This window comes from Antechinus flavipes, chromosome 6 (assembly GCF_016432865.1).
Source record: "Antechinus flavipes isolate AdamAnt ecotype Samford, QLD, Australia chromosome 6, AdamAnt_v2, whole genome shotgun sequence".
Taxonomy (NCBI): Eukaryota; Metazoa; Chordata; class Mammalia; order Dasyuromorphia; family Dasyuridae; genus Antechinus; species Antechinus flavipes.
In genome coordinates this window covers 195,016,993-195,040,426 of record NC_067403.1, presented here as the reverse complement: position 1 = coordinate 195,040,426, position 23,434 = coordinate 195,016,993, and the positions used below count along the sequence as shown (strand labels likewise).

The following is a 23,434-nucleotide window of genomic DNA, read 5'->3' as shown; positions in this document are numbered from 1 at the left end:
GGTCATAGCATGTCCCTGGTGATTCAGTAGCAGTACCAGGCAAAGGGAAATTCAGTCTTTGTGGAGAAGCAATTAGTGTTCTGGATACTGGGGTGGAGGTGGGGATAGGAACTCTGCATTTTGGGAGTGGAGCTCTCATAAGTTAAAGTCTTGAATAGCTCTGCCAAACTGTCCAAAGTGCTTAAAAATTCTGGGTTTACTGCCCCAGGTGTGTCATTAACCTTAGGGGCATTTCTGTGCCAGGAAAACCTCCCTATCTAAGGCATTCTAACTGTTACCATGCCAGTGTGGTCCATGCCAGCCCTTTCTCAGGGAACCAAGCTACGGGAAACAAATGCAGGCCTCTCTCTTTTTAAAGGATTTTTTAAAAGCCTTTTTTTTTTTTTTAAACTCAAAACAAATCACCTTGACTCTGACTGCTGCAGGCCCAGCTAGCCTTATTCTCAGTAGTCCATTTCCCAGCTGGCCAGATTCCTAGCTGGTTTTTCCATCTCTCTCAACACTCAGGCTCCAGGAAGGAATGTCACCCACCTTTTGGAGAGCTGCCAGAAGGCTCTGACACAGAGCAAGGTCAGCCGGCTGACAGCAGTCTGGGTTCCTTTGTAGCATTCCCTAAACGCCAAAGGGGTTTCTGACACTGATCTATAAGTTGACTGCCCACAATACCACTAAGATGGACGTTGGGGGAAGGAACTTGTGAGGAGAGGTCACAGAAATGAAAGAAGTCAAGCTAGACAAGCAGGGGTAGGTTACCCCTCCAAGATATGCAGGAAACACTGGTGACTATGGGAGGAGGAGGGCCAAGCCCAGGACTACACGCTTCAGGCCACTGAACACCAAGGGCTCCGATGGAGCCAGGGAGAATGAAGAGAAGTAGCTCATGTGTTTCCCCCTCACCTCCCAACTCCTTCAGAGAGAAGGCCCGATGTCCTTAAGGTTCTCTGCTCACTTCAACTTTTTTTTCTTTCCTCTCTTTTTAAATGCATAATTTGGCATCGAAGCTTTTTAACAGTGATATAAAATATTGGCTAACATATGTGAACATTTCTAATTTACTTATTGACCTTGTGTGTAAAGGAAAGGGATTTCAAGTATGCTCTGTTCCTAGACAAGAGACTCTGGTCAGCAAAATAAGGTCTTGGAGCTAATTTAAGACAAATGAACCAGGAGGCAGTGAACGTGGTGGGTGGAGGAGACTGGTATTATACTTTGCTTGCCTAGCAAGAAACTGAGATCAATATATTCCTGGTTTAAAACTGGGAGCTGATAATTACCTTCAAGCTGTAAGTGAGAAAAGCAAGAGCATTTCATTCCCCAACTTTGCTAAAGGTGATGATATTTTGTGAGGTCTTGAATTTTGAAAAGAAATAGAGCCAGGGCTCCAAAAAGAGAGAGAGGACTGAGTTCTTTATAAAGGGAAAACAACAATCCTGCAGAGGGGCTGTGAGGGCCTTCAGGAAGGCAAGAGGGAGTTAAGTGGTTCTAGCCTGATCAGGAAGGCCTCTGACTTGGGGATGACTGACAGTTCTGCCTGCTTTACTTTCCAGTATCACCTACTGCTTAAAAACTGTTGTTTTCATAAGGTAAATCAAAATAGCACCTCTTATTTTTGAAATTTAGGCAGGTAGGTAGTCTGTTCAGGGACACCCACCTAGAATCAGAAAGACTCATTTTCCTGAATTCAAAACTAGCTGTAGATATATATCAGCCATGTGACCCTGGACAAGTCACAATCCTTTTTGTCTCAGTTTCTTTATCTATAAAAATGAGCTGGAGGAGGAAAATGACAAACCACTTTAGCATCTTTACTAAGAAAACCTCAAATGGGATCATGAAGAGTTGGATGTTTCTGAAAAGCAACTGAACAACAGAATTTTTGAAATTTCTGGTTTGTAAATGTTCCTTTTGCTTCTACTAAGCTTTATTTATAAACTTGGACATTGTTCCTCTTTTCTATCCCCTCCTCCAATGCTCCCTCTAGCCCCCAAAATCTCCCTCATTGAATCTTGCAGAAATCCTTCAATACCTTCAAAATCTCCATCTCTTGCCTTGGCTGCAAGTTCAGAAGAAGATATTGTTTCCTGGCAAAGGGCACAATCTTCAAGAGCTGCACTTCTTAAATTCTGATTTACTGAAAAATAAAGCACAGACACTGATATGTGTGCAGCAGAAATTCATCATCTGCAATAAACAAATGGAGAATAACAGCAATGAGCCAGAAGTCAAAAGTTAGAACTCTGAGAACTCCACATATTAGAGTTTTCCCCAGAGATGTAGAGAGAAATAGAGGGAAAGGAACGTTTTGGGGTTTTTAGAAATAAAATGCTGCCTTAGGATAGCCATGGTGAGGCAGTAGAAAAGACACTGGATTTGGAGCTCGAGGATGTGGATTTGAATCTGGTCCTGGCATCATCTTACCAGCTTCTCACTGAACCTGGAATGTCTATAATATATAAACACTATCTTCTCTCTGGATGCTAATAGTCTTTAGAGTCTGGGCTCAAATACAAAGTCTGGCATTTACTAGCTATATGCTACTAAGGCAAATGATTCAACTTTTGAGACTCAGTTTCTTCCTTTGCAAAATGATTATATTTATATTTCCTTTGTAAATGCTTTGTAAATCTAAAAATGCTATGTAAATGAAAGTTACTACTAGCAGAGTTTATTATACGTATTATATATACATGTGTAGGGTTTTGAGAAACTATCATGAGATAGTCCTAGTGGCTGTAAATTTTCTTATGACAACTAAGCTTGGAAATGTATTTTTATCTCATAGTCAAATAGGGATTCAAACAATATGACCAAGAACAATCTGAAGCATAGATAGACTGAATAAAAGAGAATGTGCCTCTAAAAATATGAATGAATGAATAAAAGAACATTTACTAAGTACTTATTCTGTATCGACTTTTTTATTCTGCACTGTACTAAGAACTAGGAATATATATTTAAAAAGACAGTCCTTCCTGTATATGAATTATTGTATGAATAAATATTGTGTTTAACTTATACTTTAACATATTTAACATGTATTGTTTAACCTATATCTGGGAGAGGGGGTGGAGGGAAGGAGGGGAAAAATTGGAACAAAAGGTTTTGCTTTTGTCAATGCTCATAAATTACTCATGCATATATCTCGTAAATAAAAAGCTATAATAAAAAATAAAAAAACAATCCTTGTTCTCAGAGATCATATTCTAATGGAGGAAACATTTTTATTACATATAAAAACACTGAAATCTAAAGACAGTTTTAATAAGGGCTATAAAATATAATTTTTGGTATGACTCAAATTTTTGTCATGGATACTGCAGAACCACGAATTAAATAAGCATTCCATTCACAATACTTACCTTTCTTTAACTTCTCCCCATCTTCTGTGTCTGGCTTAGTTGCCATAACTTCAAATAAGGTCTTAAGAATACTTCGTAAATCACTTGCATAATTTGTTTGCAGTTGATCAGCAACACCTAGGAAATATGGGAAGAAACTGAAGACTACTTACTCATTCATATCAAATCAATTACTGAAAATAAAGTATTATCATGATGTTTCAAAAATTACTTTTATGAATTCATAGCCATAGAAATAACAAGCCCTTAGAACAGTTATAGAGACAATAGGCTCTTCTCCTGCCATTGAGGGGAATGAACGATCTATCTGGATGAAGAGAAAGGAAATGCCATTTTGTTTTGTTTTTACCCTATAGATACATTAAGAAAAATCATGGTATTTGATTAATCAAAATATTCTAATACATTATCCAGATCCCCATAAGTAAGCAGTAATATACTTCATTTGGGGGTTAGAAGGAATGATCTTTCTTTCTATCACTTCATAAGGAAGGGATATATCCTGTGGTACAAACCCAGAATGTAGATTCAGATGATCCAGCTCTGCTTTCTTTGTTGCCTAATCTATGTAAAATGAGGGGGTCTGGCTGGATGGCCTTCCCAATACATGAGTGTGTACACATGTATACATATGTATATCTACACATGTGCGTATGTATACATTTTTATTAGATTATATTTGTACCTCATACAGGGCTGTACAGAAAACAAAGGCTTTGGGCTACCTATTCAGACCTATCCAGCAGTTTCCCTTCCTTGTTTTGATAACTGCATCCTGATCCTAATTCAGCTGTTGTTTCATGATCCATCAAATGATCAGATGATTCAATCATTCATTCATTCATGCTTCTGCCTATCCATGAAATGTTAATGGAATACCAGTGATGAGTCAGGTACTATGCTAGAAAGCTAGGATGTACAAAGTAAGTTTTTGTCCTTTTGGATCTGACAGTATAGTGGAAGAGATATAAAAACTATGCAACAAAGCTGAATGAAATATAGAAAATGAGAAAGGTCTGATGAAAATTCAGAAGAAGGAGAGATTATATTTAGCAGAGAAGATCAGGCAATCTGAGCTACAATTTAGAGGATGAATAGAAAGGTAGAATTTGGATAATCTGAAATGAGAAAAAAGGACATTTTAAGAAATATATAAGCAACAGGCTTCCCTACTAAATAACAAAATACCACTTAGTAGCATGAGTTACATAGTAGCATAAGTACGTTTCATGATAATGCTTCAGTTTTTCCATCTTTAAAATGAGGCTGTTCAAAGTTACTGGGGCTGCAAGTATTTAATTTATGTGGGTGTCTCCCTTATAAATAGAAGGGGTAGGATTAGGCAGCTTCTAACACTGCTTCAGCTCTTAAATGTATGATCATATTTTCATGTCCATCATGCAAGTTCTTGCCTTCTATCTCATTATTACATTATTATTACATTAGCCTCCTTATTTTTCCTTCTGACTAGTAGTTACATTCAATTTACGCCAATGAAAAACAATCCTTCTAAAATGTCATTAAGATAAGTTTACTCCCTAGATTGAATTTCTATCGTTAATTGACATAACTTATTACATGTAAACCTACTGTCATTCAAGGCTCTTCATTACTTAATGCTTACTTAACCAACACTATTTGCTACAATTCCCCCAAAGGACACTCTACTATAATTAAGCCAGTTTCACCATTCTTTCAGGTTCTGAAATTTATAACCTCAAAATTACCCTCAATTAATCACTCTTTTTAACTTGAGAGACCAAGTCAGTTACCAATTCTTGTTATTTCTACTTTCATGACATTTCTTGAGTCTGTTCACTCTTCACATAACCCCTCTACCCATAGTTTAGGTCTTAACCACCTTTTGCCTGCAATGATGTCTAACTGGCTTTCTCAAGTCTCTTGTTTCTCTAATTCACATAGCTGTCAAAATCATTTTTCTTAAATGCAGTCTAACAATGTCATTTCCCTATTCATTAAATCTCAATTACCCACTACTGTCTCCAAGATAAATTATAGATTCCTCTGTTTGGTCTTTCAAACCCTTCACCATCTGGCCCTGATCTCCATTTATAGTCTCCATAGATTTACTCTCCTTCTGTACTCTACAATCCAGCAAAGCTGGGCTTCTTACTGTGGTTTCTCACATATAGCTCTAGTCTTCCACTTCTATACTTTTGTAATATGCAAATGCATGTTATGTACTCTCTTTCTTCTACCTTATAGAATATCTGACTTAAGAATCATCTCAGACCATCACCTTCCACATGATATTTTTCCTGATCCCCATCTTCAGCTTCTTTGTATTCATTGAGTCCAAATATGTGTAGGTAAATCCCCTGGGGACAAAGTTCCATTTTTATCTTTGTATCTTTAGAACTTAGTGCCTGGCACATAGTAGGTAATTAATAAGTACTTATTGATTGAATGAGGATCAGTTTTCCCTCTATAAAATGGTGATAATCACATTTTCATTCTATGTAACTCATGGGGCCATTATGAAAAAATACTTTGTAAACTCTGGAACCATATCAATATAAGTTATGATTATTATTATTTCCTAAGGCAGCTCGTTTAATTTCCAAATATCTAAAATCATTAAGAAATGTTTCCTTATGTTGAGCTGACATAGCTATCTCTCTATTATTTCTACCTAGGAGGGCAGATTCCAACATTACATATTGCTCACTAGTGACATTATATTTACTTTAAATTTTTCCCCCCTGAGGCAATTGGAGATAAGTGACTTGCCCAGGGTCACACAGCTAGGAAGTGTTCAGTATCTGAGGTCACATTTGAACTCAGGTCCTCCTGACTTTAGGTCTTGGGGCTCTATCCACTGTGCCATCTAGCTGCCCTGTATATTTACTTTTAAACATCATATAAATGACAATTTAAAAATCATCCCCAGTGCCAGGTATGTTATTATTTATCTGTATTAGGAAAAAGAGACTAAGCCAACCTTAAATCCTTATAATCTATCAATTCATATCCATTTACTACCTAGATGAGATTGTCAAGTTCCTTTAACACCTTGTTTAAAAAAATAAAAGGTACTGCAAAAAATCTCCTGGCATTTCAAGCAGATGATTTTTATGTAGAAGTATTTGTTAGTTCAGACATTAATAAAGCTTATAAATCGTAGAAAGGGCTACTTTCTCTCTACGAGATTTTCAAGCACCCTGAGGCTTGAGTAATAATAGTTATTCTGAATTTATCCAAAGGAATTTTTTAAAATGCAGAAATTGTTTGTACCTGATATGCAGACAAAAAGTCGGTGAATTAGGTCACTGCTGCTGTGAAACCGGGATCTGATCTTTTCTCTTGTAGCCCTTTTTGCGGCCTGTAAGGCCAGCTGGATCTCTTCCTGGTCAGGGCCTTCTGACGAACAGGAACTTGTCTTCATACTGCTGTTCAAAAAGCACATATGTGGAAGGGTGGTTAGCAGACATTCACTTCTTTTTTTAGATAATACTGACTTCTGTTGAAAATCATCACTGCCAAGTGGTATAAGCAAGCATTAGTTTGTATTTTCCAATATTTCATATGATGATAATGTAATACTTTGATGGATCTGTAATCTCAACAGCACAGGTAGTCCCTTCCCTGCTACAGATTACAATTTATCAATTCCATAGTATCTTGAGCAATTCCTACCTATGTGTTTCTTCCATTCCTCCCTAGAGAATTTCTCCCAATGAGCTGTAAATTTTCCTTATAGTTTTTGGGTTTTTGTTGTTGTTGTTATTCAAAATATTTCATGGATACTGGTATAATACTTATTTGTTTATTTGTACTCCTACTACAAGATCAGTTCACGTGGCTTCTTTTTCAACTGAATGATCAATGAAGTCTTTATTTTATTGTTATGTCTTTTTAAAAGGATAAGGATATATAAGAAAAAAGATTTACCATGGAAAGATTGTTCTATTTCCAAAGGTCTTCTAAGATACTCGTTTTTAATATTATTTCTTTCACAGTGTCTTAAAAAAAATTTATGGTGGAATATCAGGTGGAACATTTATAATAATTAACATTCTCAAAGTAGTTTGCAAATATTTTTTAGCACATCTTTGAAACTGTTTAAATATCCCTGTTTTCCAGATGAGAAACTAAAGGAAGAATACAGGTATTTGTCCAAGGCCTTATTATCCAAGTTTCAGTAAACTAGAGCAAGAGCAAAACTCTGAAATTTTGACAGTACATTGTTACCTGAAATCAAATGATAATTGTAGATTGACACAATTTCATAGGTTATTGACATAAAATGACTGACTGTAGTTGATCTACTTAATAGCAATAACTAACTATTGGAGATTGAGAGAGATCATCTTTGACTGTTAATGGTTTCATCTTATTTAAGTAAGCCAGAAAAATCATTAAATAGAATATTTTAAGTTTCTTCTTTTGTAACATGTGAAGGTTAGACTAGATCACTTCTGAGCTTCCTTCCAGCTAAATTTATATGGTCTTATGTATTTTCCTCACCTTCACCTTCAATTCAGTACATATATCCTCAGAAACTAAGAAAAAATAAAGATTGCTATCTGTATCCTCAGGTAATAGCATGAGTGGTATTATCTATCAAAGGATTCAATATGTAACTGCAATGGTTTAATACCAAAATGAGTATCGTATAATCTGAATAAAGAAACATTTAAAAGTTATCTCTTTTGTACAGAACACTTTGTTAGACATGAAGAGAGCAACAAAGTTTAAATAAGACCCTGTGGGGTAGCTATCCTGAGGCTTATAGTGATATTATACATTATTCAGGCAGTGGCTGTCAATTCTGTGGATTACACAAACCCTGTTTCTTTTTCTTTCTCTGTACATGTTGATTTTTTACTGTGAAGGGAGAGGAGAGAGAAGAAAGAAAAGTCAAATTAGTAAAGTTTGCTACATTTCTGTAAATCACAGGATCATAGATTTTTAGAGTTGGAAGGGACCTTGGAGATTATTTAGTTCAACCTCATCCTTCCAAAGGCAAAGACATTTATCAAAAGGATAAATGTTCTTTCTACTATGTCACACATACCAAAAACTCTTCCTAAAATTATTCCAAGGAGGAATGTGAAACTGATGAGATTGAAGTTCAGCACTAAATGCTGAGACTGAGAAGAGCAATTGGTAGCAAATGTTGGGGTTTGGCAGCAATTCACATGTGAAGAATTCACAATGGCCTTTCTTCTTGTTCAAAAAATAGGTTTATTTATGAGAATAAGTTTCAGACAAAAATGAAGAGATACTATAGGCACAAGGAATGATAAATATAAAATAGATTTGGGAGAGCATATAGTTAGCAAATAAAGCATTGTTAACAATTAACAATGGAAAGGCAAGTTCCCCAATCGAAATCACAATTAACCAGGAGAAAGGGAATACAACATCAGGTAGTAATACTAACTGACTGGCTAAATTCTTCCCCCAACTGTTTTTTTTAAAAATTATTTTATTTGAAAAAATAGTAAGGAAAAAAAGAACAGAAAAAGAATATAAGATAAAACAAAAAACATTGTCATGTACCCAGCAGAACATCAGCAAGGATTCAAAATATATAACAACAAATTATCAGGTCAAGAAAAAATATATGTTAGTACAAGAAATTATATTTATAATGTCTTTACTTTTCTTTATTTTTCTTATCTAAGAAAATTTTTTTTTTCCTTTTCTTTGCTTCCTTATAAATTGATCTTTGGTTCTCTACTGTGCACCTTATTTACTTTATCTTATTTTTCCCTTTTCATTGAGTTCTTCTATAAATTCTCTTTGGATGGGGTTGAACTATCCAGCAGTGAATATCAGATAATAAGGTTCTTTTATAGGGTAACAAGAACAATGACATAATGGGGTAGGTACCTGGGTGGGGATGACCTAATGAGGGAAGCACCTAGGATGACATAATGGGAGGTACTGGAAAGGCTCCTGATATTCTAATAATGTCTAAAATGGATAAAGAACTTTATCCCAAAATAAACATTAAGAGGGACTAAGTACAGCCTAAGATCTAAGATATAAGACCTTTATCCTATCAAACATTAAGAGGGAATGGTTATAACCTGAGGCAGCGTAACTAAATAGGACAATTAGGGAAACTGGGTCAGGACATCAAATGGGAACTGTGGCACAACACTCAAAGTTGTCCATTGCATTTTTTGATAGCTCACTATGTCATGTGCAACTTTATAACAATGATATCTATATTTTCATTGATAAAAATGCTAAAAATAAAAAAGTCAAGCATTTATTTTGGGGGACATTCCATTACAGACCTTTTCCCATGTTGATATGAAGCTATTAATGACTACTTTGGGGGGTAGGGGTGGCCATTCAACTAGGTACAAATTCAACTAATTGTATCTAGTCTATATCTCTTCATGTTGTTCACAAGAATGTTATGACTCAACCAATCAAGAAACATTTATTATGTTTTTAGTATGTCCCAGTTACTGTGCTAAGTAACAAGGATACAAGGAAAGGCAACTTTTGATGAAGTCATTATAGTTTTTTGTAATCATCACTTCCCATTTCATCTTTGAATAACAAGCATTTAAAGGCAATTCTGCTCTTAAGGAGCTTCTAGACTAAAAAGGAGATAACATACAAATAACTATATATGAAAAAGATGTATCTTCCTTTTTAATGTGAATTTTGAAATTAGTTTATTCTCTCCCCTCTTTTGAGAAATGTTAAAATGATCATCCTGGAAACTTAATTTCTCAGTCTCTCTTATTGCCATTATTAAGACAATCATGATATGTCCAAACTGCCTTGATTAGCATCTTTAAGATACCAGTGAAGGGAACTTTCCAAACAGTTTTGTTAAGTCCTGATGGAATTGAGTTTTCCCAGAATATCCCAGATTTGTTGTGCCACAGTTCCCTTTTGATGTCTTGACCCAGTTTCTCCAATTGTCCTATTTAGTTACTCTGCCTCAGGTTATAACCTTTTCCCCTTAATGTTTGATGAGATAAAGGTTTTAAATCTTTAGGCTATAATCATTCCTTCTTAATGTTTGACAGGAAAAAGGTCTATCCATTTTAGACATCATTAGAACATCAGTAACCACTCCAGTACCTCCCTCCATTGTGTCATCCTAGGTGCCTCCCTCCCCCTATTAGGTCATCCCCATCCAGTTACCTCCCTCATTATGTCATTGTTCTTGTTATCCTATAAAAATCTTGCTGTCCCAATACTCAGGGCTGGATTCTTTGAGATGATAGTCTCATTCAGCCCTGGGACCAACCATGGATCTATTTGGTCCCAGTATATCTCTCCATTTAATAAACGATTAATAATTATTAATAATTAATAAACTAATCTCTGTCTTGATCAGTTTCTCAGGCATTACAGGTTGTCTTTATCTCCCCAACTCTTCCCTGATATTTCCTCTCTTTCCCCTGAGAACCCCCAAGATTATATTTCCCCTATAAAAGACACGGTTATGATAAAGATCTCTGCTAAGTCCTTTTCAGGATTACTCTCATAGTGTTTTCCTTTAATCGCATCTTTCTCCTTACTATAGCTAACTCTGGTTAATCTGCTAAATTCCTCTATGGATTTAGCCTGCCACTTGATGGCATACTCACACCTCACGGCATATTCCTTCAATGACTTCTTCCAAACCCTTTCCTAGCTAACTTTATTGCTCTCCAAAATCTATTACATATTTACCATTCTTGATGCCTAAAAATAGACCTCTTCGTTTATATGTAACCTCTTCTCTCTCTTTTTTTTTTGGCTGAGGCAATTGGGATTAAGTGACTTGCCCAGGGTCACATAACTAGAAGTGTTAAGTGTCTGAGGGCAGATTTGAACTCAGGTCCTCCCTGACTTCAGGGCTGGCACTCTATCCACTGCACTACCTAGCTGCCCCAGTAACCTCTTCTCTTAAATAACAGTATCTTTTGGCAAGGAGAAAGCCCTTGTGTATTTGTCACATGTGCTTTGTGATGAGGTTCTGAGCAGGGGAGAGAGTTGTGGGAACCCCGTTCTGGTTGGCCTGCAAGTCCTTTGTAAAAGAATTTACGAACCGGAAAAGTTAGACTGACAAAAGAAGGTTATTGTTGAAACTGAGAAGCCAGCCTTTGCTAGGAAGGCTGACTTCCTCAGAGGCAAGGTAAAGTTCCTAGCAGAGAAATCCTGACAGAGAGGTAAAGAGAGAGGGGTTAATGCTGAAAAGAGAATGTCTTAGAGAATGTCTTCTCAGTGGGCAGGAAGTCCTCAAAGACAGCTATGCCAAGGAGAGAGGGAGAGAGAGGTTCCTTGGCATGTCCTGCTTTTGGCTTTCTGAAAAGAAGTGTGCCAAGTTGCCCCTTTTTATAATTTGAAACTTTAGCTAGGGGCTGGCTGCAGTTTGAGTTGAAATCAGACTGAAATCTTTGAATTGAATAGAAATTTTCCATTTGAATGAGTGTCCCTGGATTAATCTCCTATTCAACAGAGGTTGAAATCTAAATTTCCAGCTCTGGCTAAGGATTCCCACCGAGATAAACAGAATGAAACTACTTTATCTTGATTCCCTAGAGGGGGTCTCTCAGGGGAGAACTTCTCCTAGGATTCAGTGTTTCTCAAGCCTTCCTTCCAAAGTCAGAGAAACAGTTCCAGTGTTCCCCACATTATTTTGTGCCTTGTATTATAACTAGGATTGCTCCTCTGACCTCATCATATTCAATGATAATGATTATTATTATTAGTATTACTTTTGGTCTAGATGCACAATTTCTTTAGTGTAGGCAGTTCCCTTTGTTATAGAAACTCTTTCCACCATTGTAGACTGGCAATTTATCTGTATTTATGTCACAGAAAGTTGTCAGGAGCCCTGAGAAGAGATGTGACACAATGAAGTCCCATAATAATATGACAGAGGTAGGACTTAAATCATTTTTCTGATCTTAAGACTAGCCCTATATGTTTTATACCAAACTGCCTTGCCATCCATCTAAAAATGCTGTCAAAAAGAAAATGAACTTAGTTTGACTTGATTTGTTCTTGATGAAGTCATTACAGTTCTTTGTAATCACCACTTCCTTTTTTTCTTCTTCAAATAACAAGTATTTATTTTCTCTCATTCTCAAACTCCAAACCAAAAGATAAAAGAAAAACAAAGACCTTGTAACAAATATGCATAGTCAAAGCAAAGCACGTTTTCATAATGGCTAGGTCCAAAAATGAAATCATTCTGTTTCTTGTATCTCATACCTTTCAGAAATTGAATAGCATGTATCATCATTAGTCCTCTGGAATTGTGGCTGGTCAACGCATGAATCAGAATTCTTAAGTCTTTAAAAGAAATATGCCTCCAAAATACTGTGATTGTATAAATTGTTCTTCTAGTCTTCTCAAATCTCTGCATCAATTTCATCCAAATTTTCCCAAGTCTCCCTGAATCCATCTTTATTCCCCTCTCATGGTACAACAGTATTCCATCAAATTCATGAACCATAATTTTTCAACCATTCCCCAAGGTATGGGCACCCCTTGGTTCAAGTTCTTTGCTACTATAGAAAGGGTGCTATAAATATTTTTGTTATATTGTTTATTTTGTTTCTTTAATCTTTTTGGGATAAGGGCTATTTATTTACACTCTAAATCCCTAAAACCTAAACAATAAGCCATTGAGGCTTGGGGTGGGGAATTATTATTCAATGAAATTCAATGACAGCGAGTCAACACATCATTTCATGAGGTCATTGATCCTCTTCCAGAATAAAGGATTTATAACAATAAGATAAAGCCCCCAAGAGTTCAAAGTAGTCATGTGACTTTTTGGACATAGTTTTAAATTGCTTCCCAGAAGGGCTGGACCAATCCAAAGCTCTATCAACAGTAATAATATTCCTGTTTCCTTCCAGCCCCAGGAACATTTATCATTCGCTATCTTTGCTATCCTTCCCAATCTGATGGCTGTGAGAGAGAACTCATTGTTGCTTTTATTTAATTTTCTCTATTTGTTAATAATTTGGATGTTTGTAACTTTAATTTTTTCCTTTGAAAACTTCCTGTTTACAACTTCTGACCATTTACCAACTGGAGAATGACTTGTATTCTTATAAGACCAATTCCTTATCTTGGAAATACTTTTATCAGAGAAACAGGTCACAAATACTTTCCCTAAGTTAACTGTTTACATTCTAATTTTATCGGCATTAATTTTGTTTGTGCAAAAAACCCTTTTCAATTCCATGTCTATTCTTGCTATCTATATATTCATGAATTCTTACTTTATCCATTGATCCCAAAGGAAATTTGTATCTTGCCCCTCTCATTTATAGCCTAGTATTTTACATCAAAGTCATCTATCCGGTTGTAACTTATCTTGGTATATGACATGAGGTATTGATGTAATGGAACTGTATCTCCTGATCTTTGTGGAAGGGGGGCCACCTGGCCTGGGGAAATTCCTAAAAATGGTCTCCACCCTCCTATCTGATTCCTACAGGAAATTCCCACTTCCCAATTGATCTGGGAATCACTTTGGTCTGGGAAACAATCACCACCCTTTATTGATTTGGAAATCAGCCCCTAATTGCTCCCTAACCCTAAACCATAGAAGGCTAATAAAAAACAAGATTCTTGGGATCTTCCTAAGTAGCCTGTTGAGGAAATAGTTTCTTAGTGAAAATAAACTTTTTTTTTCTTTTTTGCCAAAAACCTCGCTTGCAGATCCAGACTGCGAATTCTTTCACATAAACCTGTGACACTGGCCTAGGGACCCCCACTGCTGTTAGGATATCTCTCACCCCTCAACAGTAGTGGTAGTAGTAGTAGTAGTAGTAGTAGTAGTAGTAGTAGTAGTAGTAGTAGTAGTAATAGTAGTAGTAACAACTAGCATTTATATAGTAATCTAAGATTTACAAAGCTTCACAAACACCCTGAGGGTGTTATCTCATTTATCTCTATTATTTTCTCCATTTTACAGAAGAGAAAACGAGCTGAGAGAGGGAAATGATTTATCCAGAGTCACTCAGCTAATAAATGTTAAGAGACAGTATTTGGACTGTGGTTTATGTAATTCCAAGTCTGGCACTCTATTCACTGTACCACTTAGCTGCTCAAACCATTCCTACCTTGAAAGAGCTCACATTCTAATGCAGGAAAAAACATAAAAATCATGTAGACACAAGAAATATACAAAATAAATTGGAGGTGATTTCAAGAGAAGGCAGTAGCACTGAGTCAGGGATACTGGATCACTTGGTTCCAGGAAAGGCTTCTTGCAGAAGATGGGTTTTTTAGTTGATATCTGAAGGAAATCAGGGAAGCCAGGAGACAAATATGAGGACAGAGAGAATGCTATGCTTGGAGGACAGGCAGTGAAAAGGCAGAGTCAGGATAGCAGTGTCATTGGATCATAGAGTTCATAACTATCCAATACAGAAGTTATGGGCCAAAGGTAAAAGCAACTTTAGCTGTCTCCATGATCCAGGACAACCAGAATCCAAGAGAAGTTAAACAAACCATGAATTGATGTTTCTTTGACCCTGGGCTTACTTACCACCTCTCTCCAACCACCCATACCACTTATGGTAAGGCTAGTCTAGCAGAACCAAAGACTTGACACATGATCATTTAACAAAATCCAACTTGATACTTTGGATCTCCACTCCCCATTTTTTAGTGCTCAGTCCTAACCATGGAAGTTGGTTGTATTAGAGTAAGTATAACGATGAGTTACAAACTTTGTAACCTTTGGTTACAAAAGCATGCTAGAGCCTGTGACAACCAGCTAGCACTTAAGCAACAACTCCATAGCAACAACTGCAAATCTCTGACTTGGGGGCACTGAGGCAGACAGCCCCATAACATCAGTGTGGAAAAGCTGAAAACTGTTTATGCTAGGGTGGACAACCCCATAGTACTGTTCTGCCTCAGTTTCCCTATGTTAGTTTTCCTGAATTGTTTTGCCTCAGTTTCCTTGAGTTGTTCTGCCTCAGTCTCTGTGGTGGCAACCCTCCTTCCTGGCCATTAGGAGTGAGATAATTAGGGCTGGAAGCCCTGACTACTAACATTCCAAAGAGTCATAAAATGCAGATGGTCTATCTTAAGATATATAGGTATATCTCCTATCTCAGACATTGTGGCTCCTAGTCTACCCAACTTATCAGAATTTATGATACTTCTTCATCCCCAACCTGTCAGAACTGAACTTATGGTCTGTTCCTGGAAATTCCTGCTCACCAGTGCTCTTACCCATCCACCCCCCGCCTTTGTTTCCTGATTGCTGGAGCCCTATAAGAATCACTGGAATCCCTCACTCTTTGCTGGATACTTTGAGACAAGAGTCTGATCCAGCCAGCTGGGGTTAAAATGGATCCTTTTTTGCCCCCAGTCTATCTCTCCCTCTAATAAAATATTAAAAACTCCAATGTCTATCTTGCCTCAGTTTCTCCAGCATTACATTATCAGTGCTATAAAGCTTTGACCTTCCTGTACAAGGGCAGACAAGCCTACAGAAACAGCATGCTAAGTCTCTAAATTGCTGATGCCAGTCTGGAGAACTGAGGGAGAGGGAATGGGATATAAGGTGTGTGTGTGTGTGTGTGTGTGTGTGTGTGTGTAGGTTCGGAACACTCCACTAAGCATAAAGAAAATCACTTAGTATCCAGCTAGGGCCAGTTCTGTCTACCAAAAGTCACTTGGAGCAGAGATCTAGGCTGGTGAACTGTGAATTACCCAATGTGAGAGGAGGCTGAGATGCATTGATTGAGACTGAGATGCTCCTAAGGAAACCACCATAGACATATTTGGAAAGTGAAAAATAGTAGAAAATAAAGGAAGGAAAAGGCTGAAATTAACAAAAATCTCAGAAAGTAGAAAATTCAAAGACCTTGAACATAAACAGATACAACAACAGGAAGAACACTAACAACAGAAGAAAAAAGATCTCCCAGACCTAATAAACAAGTTTTTGTAAAATAATGGAAAATGATCCAACATTTTATGAGACACAGGACCATGTAGAAAGTGAGAAATGAAACAACGACATGCTGTTCCTTAGTGATTCAAAAGAGAAATGAGAATTATGAATGTAGAATGTATAGCCTGTATAGCAAAAATAATGGGTAGAATAGAAAAACTAGATCCTGTAATGATGTCTCATCAATGAAACGAGACAATAATAAATTGGAAATAGAAATATACAGAAGTGAAAGATGGTCTAGAAGAAGAGAAGCAAAATACAATTGTTTTAAAAGAAAATAGATTCCCTATGCTGACAAAACATACTGATCTTAGATACAGGATGTGTAGAGAGAACCTAAGCATTATAGATCTTCCAGAAGAATGTGACTAGATGAAAAACATGAGCAGTATAATCCAATAAATAATATAAAAGAACTGCCCAGAACTTCTGGATACAGAAAATGAAATACCAATTGAAAGAATTCATAGATGCCTTTAGAAAAAATTTAAGGTTGCAAATTCTAGGACACCTAGTAGTTAAATTTAACAATTCAATTCAGAAACAAATTCTGCAAGCGATTAGGAGAAGAATTCTTAAATAAAAAGAAAAGGATTTTTCAAATAATATAATACTATTAAGAACCCATTAGAAAACAAAGAAGTGAATGGAATAAAATATTCCAAAGAGCAATGAAGCTTAGAATGGTGCCCAGAGTGATCAAAGCTGCAAATATGAGCTTAACCATAAATAAAAGAGGATAAACATTCCAAAACAATGATATTTGAAACATTTTAGGAAGATGGAATAGATTATTTGATTCCCACACATCCCAGACAAAAGAAATACAAGAATGATTCAGTAGCCAAGAATAGCAATAACAGAAATTGCAAAAAGACCAGAAAGAGCCTTCTTTCTAAATGTATACAATGAAACAGAGAAGGCAGAAGTCTGATGGGAGTCACAGTGTAGGGCAGGTCTGGGGCATTATGGAAAGAACTAATATCTTGCCTATGGGTGACTCAAGGTTTTTTGTGGGATTACAATACAACATGGAAGTGGGAAGAGTAGCAGGAGGATGCAAAGAAATGTGTGATTTGCCTTCCTCAAAGTGAGAGCTAGCAATAAGGGGAAGGTGGCTTTTTTGGTCTCAATAAGAGAAAGGTCTTTAGAGGAGTGGGTTAGGAGGAGAGAAGAAATACCAAAAGATGGAGAGGAAGGAAGGAGGCTTTGATTTGGTGGTAGAAAGGGGTTCCACTAATGAAGTTTGTAAGGATGAAATGTTTTGTGAAGGAATATGGGGAATTGTGTCTGGGGAATTTAGTGCCTGAAAAGACCATTCATTCCATCTTGAGGGGGGAGGGGAGGAAGGGAGGAAGGTTGGCACTCCTTGGAGCAAGTGGCACTTCAAGGAGTCAAAGATATGAATCCAAAGTGAAGATTCTGAGACATTGGGGGAGGGGGGATGGAATTGTTGGGAGAGGGGAATAGATCAGTGATGGTTTACATAATTAGGGATGTGGTGGGGGAGGGAGGCCTATCATGATACAGTATCTTCTATGACACTGGCAAGAACTGGCACTCTTCGGAGAGTGAGGCACAATGGAAAATGACTACAAAGGAGTAGCAGAAAATACCCAGGGAGGAGAGGAGAATCTAAAATGGATTCCTTGGAAGTTTTGACTGCATAAGGAATACAAAGAATAAAGAGAAACTAGATAATTTTAGGGGTCATTAATTAGGAAATGAGATTCTAGTGTAAAAAGAAAAATTGAATAATGAAGAGAGTAAGAGGAATCCTTTCTGGAAAGGGGAGGTGTCAAAAATTAAATTAAAAAAGTTAATGAGTACAACTAGTTGAAGGGGATGACAGGAAAGGAGAATGTACTTGACTGAGAGGAGAAAAAGGGAGGGGGAGAATAAACAAATAAAAGCAGAAGAGAAAATGGAACTAATAAGCAAGACCCCAAAGGGAAAGAAGTAGTAGATGAAAGGAGGACATCAGGGATGAAAGAAAGAGAGCTAGGGGGAAGAGGGCCATTTTATAAAAAGGATTAAGGTAAAGCAACTGTTTATGGCAGAAGAGGAAAAACACAATAATTTTAAAAATAAAAGACAAAGGGATATATAAACCTAACTCATAACTTTAAATGTGAATAGATAACATAATCCAATGAAATGAAACAGAGTGATAGATGAGAAAACAAAACACCACAATCTGTTGCTTACAAGAAACATATATAAAACCCCAAAGGCATATAAAAAAAAAAATAACAGTGAGGGAACAGAAAAATTTACTTTGCATCAAGTGAATCAAAACTGACAGTAGTTACAATCATATTATCTAATAAAGTGAAAATAAATATTATAAAATAAAAAGCGCAAATAAGTAAACTATGTTATGCTGAAAGGAAGTATAGAACAAACCAATTTAACTAACACATTTCAAATTCCTTAGCATCTAATCAGACATTATCTGAGCTACAAGAAGATAAAGACAGTAAGACAACAGTGACAAGAGACTTCAATATTCTTCTTTCAACTATGATAAATCTAACTGGAAAAGAAATAAAAGGTAACTGAAAAAATTGCTGGAAAATTTTAAGGTAAAAAACTTATAGTGTCTTCTAAATGGGATTGCAAAAAGATATACATGTTTCTCAGCACCATAAGGAACTTTTACAAAAATTGACCATATATGAGACAGAGAAATATTGCAAACAAATATAAAAAAGAAGAAATAATATATTCTTTAAAGACCATAATGCAATGAAAAACAGTAATTGGTATAGGGACCACAAATAAAGGATACAAACATAAATGGAGACTAAACACTGAAATTCAAAATAATGAATGGGTCAAAGAACAAATCATATAAACAATAATTATGTAAAAGAAAACGAAAATGAGAAAACAACATACCAAAATTTCTGGGATGCTAGTAAAGCAGTCCTCAGGGGAAAAATTATATTCCTATAAACATACATACAAACAAACATACAAAATAAAGAGGATTAATAAACTCAATGTGTATTTTAAATAAATAGAAAGCCAACAAATGAACAAAACTAAAATAAATACAAAAGAGATAATAAAAATTGGAGGGGGGGGAATAAATAAATTGGAAACAAAAAACCTATAGAAACCATATTAAAAAAAAATCTAGTTCTTTGAAGATTATTAAAATTGATTAAAAAGAAGAGCAGAAAATCAAATTAGTAAAATAGCAAATAAGCAAAATGAAATCACAGCAAAACCAGAAAAATAAGAATCAAAATACCTCATGCACAGTTATATATTAATAAAATTATAAACACAAAAGTAGAGGAATACCTTAAAATATGAAATACTAAACTATCAGAATAACAGAGTTCTTAAATAACTCAGTCTCATAAAAAGAAACAAATCTAGCCATAAAAATAACTACTAAAGAAAAAAAACTCCTCATCCTAATGTATTCACAGCAGAACGCTAGCAAACTCTATCAAATTTATATCCATCTTTCATAAATTATTTTCAAAAATTGTGAAAGTTCCCTATCAGAATCCTTTTATTAGTATGAAGGTAGCTTATGAGGCATAGAGTTTTAATTATAGGAAATTTTGCCGGGTCTGGTTCAAAAGAAAGGACGATCCTAGATTGCTCTTGTATAAGAGAAAGAGAGACAGAGAGAATGTTTATCTAGTGTAAACTATATAATCACATCACCCCAGTGGAAAAGACTGAAACGGTAAAATTGCCATTCACAATCTACATTCAAATAATACAATTTTGGGTGTGTTGTAATGTTATTGTTCTCTTTAAGGGTGATGTATTTAATCAGTTGATGAATATATTACTGTTATGTGTGTTAGTATTGGTTCTTTCTGGTATACTATGTTATTTCTGTATATAAATACTTATTACTTCCATTTGAAATGTTTCAACCAGCTTCCTTACTTACTATTGCTCTCTAACATTCTTCAAATTTCTTCAGGTACTGTCTTTGACAATGGCTAAATCCAACTGCCCCACCAAACAGGTCCTTACTGAGGATAAAATAGCCTCCAAGAGTATTATACCAAGAGAGAAAGGGTGAGGAAAAAAGTACTAGTATCAAAGGATCTGAGAATAAAGAAAAGGTCAGTTCAACCCCTATATAGGGAAATGGTTGTGGAAACAGGGATAAAATTAGGACTTTCTTTATTGCAAAGGGAAGAAAGGGTGATTCAAGATATTGCCAGTGATAGATTGAAATATTTCTCACAATGGGCTTTACTACTCCAGAAACTTTTGAGAGATGGACAATATCTCCAAACCTTTCATTCTGTTATGTTCCTTTCTTGAGAATGATGCTTACTTCTTAACCAACCCCTCAATTGTCTATGACAATATTTAGTTATAAATTATTATCTTTTCTTCTGGCCATTGTTGGGAGGGACTCAGGGGTCCTCAAACTACAGACCGTGAGCCAGGTGCGACAGCTAAAGACGTTTATCCCCCTCACCCAGGGCTATGAAGTTTCTTTATTTAAAGGCCCACAAAACAAAGTTTTTGTTTTTACTATAGTCTGACCCTCCAACAGTCTGAGGGACAATGAACTGGCCCCCTATTTAAAAAGTTTGAGGACCCCTGGATAGCTAGTTGGCAGAAAAAGAAAAAAACAAGTTTCCTGCTGTTTGGTTCTATATAATTTCATCCAAGATCCCCAGGTAGAACCAGGTGGGTGGGGTAGTACAATAGTGGAGTCTGACCAAGTTCTCACCTTTCCTCTCTTCTCTCACCATAGACACATTATGACTATTCTTAAGTGGGTTTTCTATGCTTCTTACTTTTGTAGGAGTTTTGTGTTTTTAAATAAAAAGTTTCAATGTTTAAAAAAGAGGCTTATTTAGATTAGGATTTGTGTGGCTCAGAAATAGTGAGGGGTCACCATTTTTAAAAAAAGCTGGAGAGATCTCTAGGAGCAAAGCAAAAGTTTATTGTACGAGAATGGGGCATCCCACCTGTTGAGAAGACAATCAAAGGGAGGAGGCACCTTTTAGGACAGATTTGACACTTAAATAGTCCCTAATGCAAATACCCTTCCCATCACTTACTATCTATCATCTTCATTGGCTAAGAGTCTTACATTCTAAATGCCAGAACTACCCAAGAAATTGAACTTGGCCAATAAGTATATAGTTGCCCATATTTGATTGAAGTAGAGAGAAAATGATGTCATGGAAGGATAGCAGGAAGGGGACTTAGGTATGCCCTTGAGTCAATGCTCAAGGACCTTCAGGCCTACTCCAACTCTGAAGTAGATGAAGCCTTACTCCATTTTCACAATTGTCCTGAGAGAGCTCATCTCATTCAGATTCAAAATATTATTATTCAGTACATGTTTACATTATCACATATCACATATACCTATCATCATAAAGAGCTTTGACAAAACTTTATATACTTTTCCCACTTCTCCCTCCTGGGAAGAGGCCAAGAAGAAAACTAACATTTTGGGCTCTAGAATATAGAGAAAATAAACATTTATAAAAATCAAGTTCTTAAATGTTATAAAGACCAATTGATTATATAAACTACATATATTGAAAACAAAAACTTGAAGGCTCATTTTCCCCTTAAATGTAATAAATTCAAGAAGCCATGCTTAGCTGCAGCAGATGGCATTCCAAACCCCTATTCCTGGCAGGCAATTATGTTTCTGCATCGAATTAAGTATAAGTGGTGTTATAAACTGCAGTAGGGAAGATATGTGATGCTAAATTCCCATCAAGGTAGGCAAAAAAGCTTTTCAGGTTCAACCTTTAAGTCCTAGCCAATTTGATAAATGGTTAGTACAAAAGATTAAAAAAAGTCAATCAGGCCAAATGTCACTGCTGCAGGAATATAATATACTGAGAGAGAAATCAAGTGAAGTGTCCCTGAACTTCAAAAAAGAGTGAGAGTCATAAAATCTGAAGTTTATATTGTGATGTCAAAAGAACAATTAGTTCTTTTGGTAGATTGGGGCAAGGAGGAAGGGGACACTGATTATTCATTGCTGAGAAGGGCAAATCTTTTACTACATGATTCAATGGCACATTTCATTTTTTTTTTTTTAAACAATGTTCCTCTCTGTTTCTGCTTCTTTTGCTTAATTGACTTTAAGTGCGACTTTTAAGATTCATGGAAACTTTCAAGTAAATTGGGAGGGCTAGTTTAATATAGATCCAATAGGTTTCAAAAAATAGAATGCTTTAGGACAGAAAATCAATAAGGCCATGATCAGAGAGTACCCAGAAGCAGCGATACTTATAGATACCCAAGGAGAAATAAATAAGAAAAAGTAGGGTGCAGAAAACATAAATTTATTTAGGACAGAAACATTTTTACTGATCAGTAAAATAGTGCAGATGACTGAGTCTTAGTAAATAGTAAGTACATACAGTTTGGTCAGGTGCCATTATGATATCTATTACCTTGAACTATGATAATAGAGGCTAAGTCACATATCTAACCCAGAGACATTGCTGGGATGCTCCTTTCTATGACTGTACTATATTCCTGTAAACTAACATTTATCATCAGTTTAATATTGTTCCTAAAAATTCCAACTTTATATAGTACCTATTAGAATCTACATATATTTATTTGTATCATTCCATTTGGATACCAATAATGCCAAAAGTAGTTTGTGCATGAGATTCAGTATAATATACATCAGTGAAGACATGTATGACTGTCGGTAAAGGGAATGATTCAATAAAAGTAAGAATTATGTTTTTGTGAATTCCCTACAGAGTGTTGAAGGAAAAACAATGCCAAAGAATAAGAAGGCATCAATGGGTTGTGATCTGACTGTGGAAGGAATCCCCATAATAAAGAGGGCAACAAAAAACCAAAGTATATATTTCATAGGAACTGGGTTAGAGAACATTGAAGATCCCTTGTCACTTAAGTTTCTATATCCTAAACTCTTCCTCTGCCTATTTTATGCATTTTCTTCATTCTATTTTCCACATCTCTGAGACTACAGAGTAGTTTCTTAGTTTAATTACTACGAAACATATTCATTCATTACTTACTGAGGCACTCAATAGTATTTAAGTCAGCATACTAAGTGAGCTGGAGTCAAGGAAGCCAATTAGGAGACCACTGCCATATTGCAGTTGAGAAATAATGAAGGCCTAAAGTATGGTGGTAGCAATGGGAA

General features: G+C 36.0%; 1 protein-coding gene across 6 annotated transcripts in view; it reads right to left on the bottom strand.

Annotated features, from left to right (window-relative positions):
• The window catches only part of ZFYVE28 (zinc finger FYVE-type containing 28), a 186,460-nt gene that overhangs the window by 21,748 nt on the left and 141,278 nt on the right, over window positions 1–23,434 (bottom strand). Inside the window, exons 9-12 of one of the 6 annotated variants that reach the window (XM_051966354.1) lie at window positions 19,183–19,233; window positions 6,615–6,769; window positions 3,360–3,476; window positions 2,027–2,131 (exon numbers count right to left, since the gene is read on the bottom strand). In XM_051966354.1, coding sequence (XP_051822314.1) covers window positions 2,027–2,131; window positions 3,360–3,476; window positions 6,615–6,769; window positions 19,183–19,233 — 428 coding nt within the window. Of the gene's footprint in view, window positions 1–2,026; window positions 2,132–3,359; window positions 3,477–6,614; window positions 6,770–19,182; window positions 19,234–23,434 lie in introns of those variants that run through there. The other 5 variants (XM_051966355.1, XM_051966356.1, XM_051966357.1 and 2 more) reach the window with 5 other exon arrangements.